Below are 7,296 nucleotides of genomic sequence, written 5' to 3'. Positions count from 1 at the left end.
ATGATCTTCAATTATGTTCATACATTAGTCTTTTATGGCCTGTTTTGTCACTTTTAACATGTGCATGGCAAGAGGTTAATAACGACTACGGGTGGAACCATTACAAAGCTAATGCAATTAGAACAGTAATACACTCGCTTTTTTTTTAATCTTTGCTCCGTTTGAAAAAAAAAAGAAAAAAAACATTCCAAGGCTCGAGTACATGCAACTGAGGGGTAACGACGTCCACGCATTGGCGATATTGAATGAAAGCATCAAGTGAGCGTGTATGTCATTAAATTTACGGGGTTCTTTTTATCGTGAACACAATTATAAGACGAAGGCAGAAATTTATTGGAGAAAAATATTCACTGTCTGTGATTTCACTCCCAAATGTTCTATTTATTTGCCATTTATCATTGACTCTGTTCCCTCATTGTACCCCGGGGAGTCTGGCCACAGCAGTTTTAGTCAAAGAGATTTGTGAGCGTGCGTCAATGTCTTCAAAGAATCAGTGCGACATACTAAACTTGCCAGAGTGAACATCACCGATACTGAGAGTTTGTTTTGTTGTATATTTTGTACAGTTAAGTCGTCACTGTCTATATAGATTAAGCCCGATTTAAGGGAAGATTTAGATTTGGATCGCAGTCTAAGGTGAGCTTAAAAGATCTATACCATCTTCACAGTCAGCCAATTTCTTGTGAGCACACCCCAGGGACGTAGCGGGATATCTCACAAGCCTTCTCGATAATGCTAAGCTTTCATCATGCAGCGTTAGCGGAATTAACCCTCAGGCAATGAAGCTTATGGGACTACGCATGCCTCAAGGGAGCCATGTTCATTGAGATGAAAACGTCACGAAGACCATTGTCTTTCTCTCAGAGGTTCTCTGTGAACGTCTGATGATGAGAGAGAAATCGTTCCAATTAAGGATCAAAGTGCAATTCAACCGACTGATCAAGTCAGCTTCAAAAATAGAATATAATGAGAAGGAATAGAATGACAGAGGCTTCATGAAATTAGACCTAAATAGGATAAAAAATTGTGAAATGTCAAGTTTTACGAGTTTTTTGCAAAACGATGATGTTAGGAGCAAAGGACTTCACAAACTACATGAGGTGATGATGCCATCGCTTCGCTTGTCTGCCATTGACCGTCATGTAATTCTTTACAACATTTTTCGTTTTGACATAAAATTTATAAGAATAAGATATAGGCCTATATTTCATGTCAATTGGAGTCTTATAGAAGAAAGCTTTATTTTTTGATAATCGACGAAAATACATAAATAACATAACACTTTCTTTGAATTTGCTCCACGGAAAATTTCGAAGAGCTGATAAGCCTTCTGAAACTTGTGGATTTTTACTTAATGAATAAAAAAATAATGTGCATTTCTGCTGAAATACATAATATTATATATATATATATATATATATATCTTTATATATATATATATATATATATATATATATATATATATATTTGGGCTTTTTTCTGTCTTTTTTTTAGCTGCGAGAGATAGAGATTTTGATCCCCTCAGTCAAAATTCTTAAGACAAAAAAGATGCGAGTATGATTGGCAAAATGTATCGATCTCAGCAAAGTTTAAAGCTTTTTGTCACAGCATTTTGGTATCTGTCGAATCGAGAAAAAAAAAGCGTTACGACTTATAAAATATGTAAGGTGTATTGTTCACGCCAAAAAGCATCTTTCCTTTTTCTTAATCAAAATGGCTTTTATTTCTAATTGGTGTAGATAAATATCTAAGTCATTGTGTTTTCAATTTTCTAAAAGTACACAAAAATTTTAATGTTCTCATAGACCATCCGTAGTAAAAAGCATTGGCAAAGATCACTGTCTTGCATGCAGAGGGTAAATTTATACGTTTGTTGATGAACACCAACCCTTATACTCATCTTCGATGAATTAGAGGTACTCATTTCTTCAGGTGATGTGAACAATCATTTGTCCTGATAGTTTCTTCTTTTTTTTTAATCTGTCAATCCCTTTTCCCGGTACCATATAGCATATTAATTTGTAAGAGAACGTTTTGAAAACGACCTGTGGAGCGTCAATCGCTAATCATCTCTCGCTGTTTTTTCTGTTTTTTTATTTATAGCAAAGCGCATTATGCCGTGCGAAGATGAAACTTCCTCAATCAGTTGATTATATTGCACGCCAAGTTATAGAAAATAGATAGAAAAGCATTTTCGGGGCTGAGAATTCTATGAATCCAACAACAATTCCTCGCTAGTCGCTGGGGAAATTATCAACAAAAATGAAAGCGTTCATATAGAATGAAAAATTCTATGAATCCACACCCTTTCTACCGTGGTCACAAGGGGGTATCTCTCAAAGTTATGCTATAAAGAGTAGATGGAGAGGCGGTGGAAATTTAACACTTAGTTACTCCATGGTTACACCGATGAAAGGAGCGAGTCGTAAAGCTTTGATAAGCGGTTTGAGCGATGGCCAAATAGCCAACTTGGAGTTCGAGAGAAGAGCGAGAGAGCGAGAGAGTTTGGGAAGAGAGGAACAGACAGTTTGCGATATTGAGAGGAATAGAATTGGAGAAGTAACAGGACACAATTAGACGATCGGAGAGTGAGGAACATTGCAGGCAGACAGTTTTGAAAAAGGGCTTTCTGTTTGCTGAATACAAAACCAGGGATACAAGTTTGTTTGTTTGTCTAGACCACGGTAGATTCAACTATATATTCCACGCAATGTCTATACCAGCTTTCTACGATCTATGAACATGTTGTTATTATTAACTCGACAACGCTCTGCTTTGCCGTCGTTCCCTAATGCTGCTAATAAAAAGGCAGCATGCTAAATTTAAGTCAAACACGGATAGGTCATCAAAAATGACTCCAACAGGCCTCTGGGTACGTGAAATGTTCAATAAAACAGAAATCAATTTCAGCTGAGAAAGCATGACACCAGTCTGGATCTCGTCGCTATTTTCGCGTATATACCTCACTGGTGAAGCTAGAAGAAGAGAGGGGAGAGAGGGAGAAGGAGATAAAGAGAGAGATGGGAGATGGGGTAAAGGGAGGGAGAGAAAGAGATAGACAAATATGACAAAAAGAAAGAAAGAGAAAGCGAGGGAGAGAAAGAGAAGGAGAGACGGGGGGACAAATCCGACGAGGCGCAACTCCACAAATCGTGTGTACGCAGTCCTGGTGTGTCAACACGCTTGGGGCAGATGTACTCATTATCAATCATCTGCCACTCGCACCATCCAACACTGCTCCTCGGTAATTGCCTGCAGGTAACAACCATGTAGAATCCACATTTCCCAAGCGCTGATGAGATGCGCTTACATCGGATAACGAAATTATCACCTTATTTTGCGCTCTGCTCTTTCCTTCTCTCTCTCTCTCTCTCTTGCTCTTCAAGTGAAATATGGCAGCAGTTTTTAGCTCAGGGAAAAGTCCCAGGGTGAAAACGCCTGTCTATATAGAGTGCGAAGTCGAATTGTGCTTCTAGCTACTTACCCTGCCTTGCAGTAAATGGACGGGCGATCGACAACCTGGGAATAAATCGCCTTTCAGCGATTGTCTCAAACCTGTTCAGTGTAAAGAACAGCAGAATCCTCATGACTCTTTAGGTAGAATTTGTACAAAGGTTGCCAAACGCAGCAATTTAATTGTACATACACACACAGAGACACAGACACACACACAGACACACACACACACACACACACATATATATATATATATATATATATATATATATATATATGTATATATACATATATATATATATATATATGACCACGGCAGGAGTATGATGTCCAATGGTCATTTTTCACGAAAGCATAGTCAAACTTCGAATTTCCTACTGTCCCCTTTCCTACAAACTCTCTCATGGAGTCTTGCATCGTTGTTAATTGCGATTAGGAATTGCTAGGAATAAGATCTAACCTGGTATGAGAAGGCAACTCAGGAAACCCGTGTCCCTTTGTCACCAGCCGTCATGCCTCGGCATTCCGTTGGATCCAGAACTAAGGGATCTGAGAGTGTCAACAGTCGCGCGGTGTTTGCGGCACTTTAATCTTAGCGAAGGCGAGACTATCCATTAATAGTTACGTTCAGACGGGAGCCCTTAACCTCAAAGTTAGGAAACTTCGAGGTTAGAGCTTGTAGTTAGGGACCGTGAAGACGCACTCGTAGTTAGCAAACCTCGAGGTTTGCTCGATGTTTCGAGCCACGAGAAATCTTATGGTTAGCGCTCTAACCCCGAGCTGCGGGGGGTCCCCACTCGTAGTTAAGCACCGTGTGGACACAAAAAACAACGAACTCGAAGTTAAGAGTGACCTCGCCGTAAACTCCAGCCCCACAATTTCCCTCTGCTTCCGGGTCAACCTCCCAAACGCACACCACAAATACACTACACGTGAAAAACCTATGACGCACGACTCAACGACATCATCTTTTCTTCCCATGCGCTTGATCTCTGAAACTGAACACGTCGAACTCGCTACTGTATTCTATATTTTTCTCCAACGCTAAAAAAAAAAAAAATGTTTTCGACGAATATCTTTATAAAGGCATAAAGTCATCAGTGCAGTGCTATCTCTGCATACCATGACAGAGAAAAAGAGTATTTGGCCTGTAAGCGAGTCCGACAGGGTTGGACCACAGAACTCTTACACATGTGAGTTCTGTGGGTTGGACTAAAGAATAAATAGACGCCTTGTTAGCAGTGTGGGTTGAAACTTCCGGTTTTGTGGTTTTAACATCGAGTGGGACCCACTCGTAGTTACGGGGGGCAGAAGCTTAACCTCGAGGTTTCGTAACCTTGAGGTTAAGATTCGTCGTGTGGACACACGTCGTAGTTAGGGGGCAAGAGCTAAACCTCGAGGTTAGGGCCTGCCGTCTGAACGTAACTAATGTGTATGTTTATCTGACCATTCTTATAATGGTCCAGTATGCAGATTATATGTTGAAAGACATTCGGCGATGGATTAATGGCGACGGCAGCAGGACTAAGAATCTGGAAGCTGCTAGTCAGATGTCTACACGTAGGCGGAGGAAGTTAGATGGTCGTGCGGTGCTTCGGCGTCCAGGCTGCTCTATTTAGAGATGCCACAGCTTGCCCGCAATGCGGGAAGCTCCTAGAAAAGGTGAGGTAAACAACGGGTGTTCCCAGCTTCAACCTGGGTGGGTGACCACGCCCATCGGGTCTTCAAATCAGTGGTCGAATCAACAAAAGAAGACACACATCTGAAAGTAGCCACATGGAATGTACGTACTCTACTTGACAAGAAGAAGTCTGACAGGCCAGAGCGACGCTCAGCCCTGTTGGACAGAGAATTGCACAGATATGGTATTGACATTGCAGCCTTGCAGGAAACCAGAATGAAGAGTTTTGGACAGCTCAAGGAGCAGCATTATACTATCTTCTGGTCAGGTCATCAACCCGAGGGGCCAAGTGAGGCTGGAGTCGCCTTTGCGATCTCAAACAAGCTTCTAAGAAATGTACACTCTCAGCCCAAACCAATATCACCTAGGCTGATTCAACAAACTTAGATAAGCAGCAGCATATTACCATAATCTGTGCTTATGCTCCTACTATGACCAACAATGATGACATCAAAGAGCAGTTCTACAGCCTTCTTGCTGAAACCATCAGAGCCATCGAAAAATCAGACAAGATCCTTGTTCTGGGTGACTTCAATGCCCGTGTTGGCAGTGATCGTGCCGCTTCGGGAAATGCTTTAGACAAATTTGGCAGAAGGAAGATGAACCGCAATGGTGAGCTTCTTTTGTCATTGTGTACAGAGTTTGATCTTGCTGTGACCAACACATACTTCAACAACCCAGACAAGTGGTTCTACTCATGGTCTCACCCCCGATCTAAGTATTGGCATCTGCTAGACTATGTGCTGACTCGAAGACAGGATGTCAAGGATGTCTGCAGCACAAGGGCAATGAGGGGTGATAACTGTGATACTGACCATGTACTTATACGTTCCAAGCTGAAATTACAGCTGTCTCCACCACGCCGGAAGACTGCAGCAAAATATCCTACACAACTTAATGTATCTGCCCTGCACAACCCAGAAATTTCTAGTGAATTAGCAAGAAAGATGGACACTATCCTAGATGATGCCTTGTCAGAGAATAACTCTGCTGACGAACTTTGGAAGGAATTCAAGACAAAGGTGTATGAGACTGCATCTGAGGTTCTTGGCCAACCTAAACGCAGAAACGCTGACTGGCTTAATGAGAATGACAGTAAAATCCAAGCTCTCCTCGAAAACCGGAGGAAACTGTACCTCAGGACACTTGAGGGTAGATGTACCCGTTCATCAAAACTGCAGTACCAGAACTCAAAAGCCATGTTGCAAAAGGCTCTTAGGGACATAGAGAATCAATGTTGGCTTGACAAGGCACACGAAATCCAACAGTTGCATGATGCTAAAGACAGCAAAAACCTTTTTGCTGCACTGAAGAAAGTCTATGGCCCTTCAACAGGCAACACTGCACCAGTCAACAGCTCGGACGGCAAAGTACTATGCACAGAGAAAAGTGACATCATGAATCGATGGGTGGAGCATTTCAGCCAGCTCCTGAATAACACTCCCAAAATAGATGTAGCTGCAATAGAGCGAGTAGAGCAGAGCCCTACTGATGATTCTCTATCAGCACCCCCAACTTTAGCAGAACTTGAAAAAGCAATTCAACTATGCAGCAATGGTAAAGCTCCAGGGATTGACAGAATACCTGCAGAAATATTCAAGTCTGGGGGTATACGCATCAAAGAACAGCTCTTGCACATAATAACAGAATCATGGAACAATGAAACTCTGCCAAAAGACCTCAAAGATGGCGTTATCGTTACATTGTACAAGCACAAAGGCGACAGGTATGAGTGTGGCAACTATAGAGGAATCACCCTACCATCACGCTGGGAAGCTCTATGCAAAGATCTTGGTGATGCGGCTTCAGTCTCTGTCAGAGAAACACCTTCCTGAGTCACAATGTGGTTTTAGGCCAAGTCGTGGTACAACCGACATGATTTTCACACTACGACAGATTCAGGAGAAGTGCCATGAGCAGAATCTACCACTATACATCTGCTTTGTTGACTTCCGCAAAGCCTTTGACAGCGTCCCCTGAGACATGTTGTGGAGAGTCCTTGGCAGGAATGGCTGTCCTGACAAGTTCATCAACATCATCAAGCTCTTCTACGAAGTCATGGAAGCCCAAGTCATGATTGGTGGAGAACTTTCTGACACTTCAGTAACCAATGGTGTCAAGCAAGGCTGCACTCTAGCACCCACACTCTTCGCTCTCTA

The 7,296-nt window shown here is 42.0% G+C and overlaps 1 protein-coding gene across 1 annotated transcript; it reads left to right on the top strand.

Moving 5' to 3' along the window:
* Positions 1 to 5,568: 5,568 nt before the first annotated feature.
* On the top strand, positions 5,569 to 6,972 carry LOC140235383 (uncharacterized). Its single transcript, XM_072315411.1, has one exon. The coding sequence runs from the start codon at positions 5,569 to 5,571 to the stop codon at positions 6,970 to 6,972; it is 1,404 nt and encodes a 467-aa protein (XP_072171512.1).
* The last annotated feature ends 324 nt before the right edge of the window (positions 6,973 to 7,296 follow it).

This window comes from Diadema setosum, chromosome 11 (assembly GCF_964275005.1).
Source record: "Diadema setosum chromosome 11, eeDiaSeto1, whole genome shotgun sequence".
NCBI lineage: Eukaryota > Metazoa > Echinodermata > Echinoidea > Diadematoida > Diadematidae > Diadema > Diadema setosum.
This window is presented reverse-complemented; position numbering and strand designations above follow the sequence as displayed.

Coding starts and splice junctions, on each gene's coding strand:
- LOC140235383 (XM_072315411.1), top strand. CDS start 5,569: ATGACCAACAATGATGACATCAAAGAGCAGTTCTACAGCCTTCTTGCT.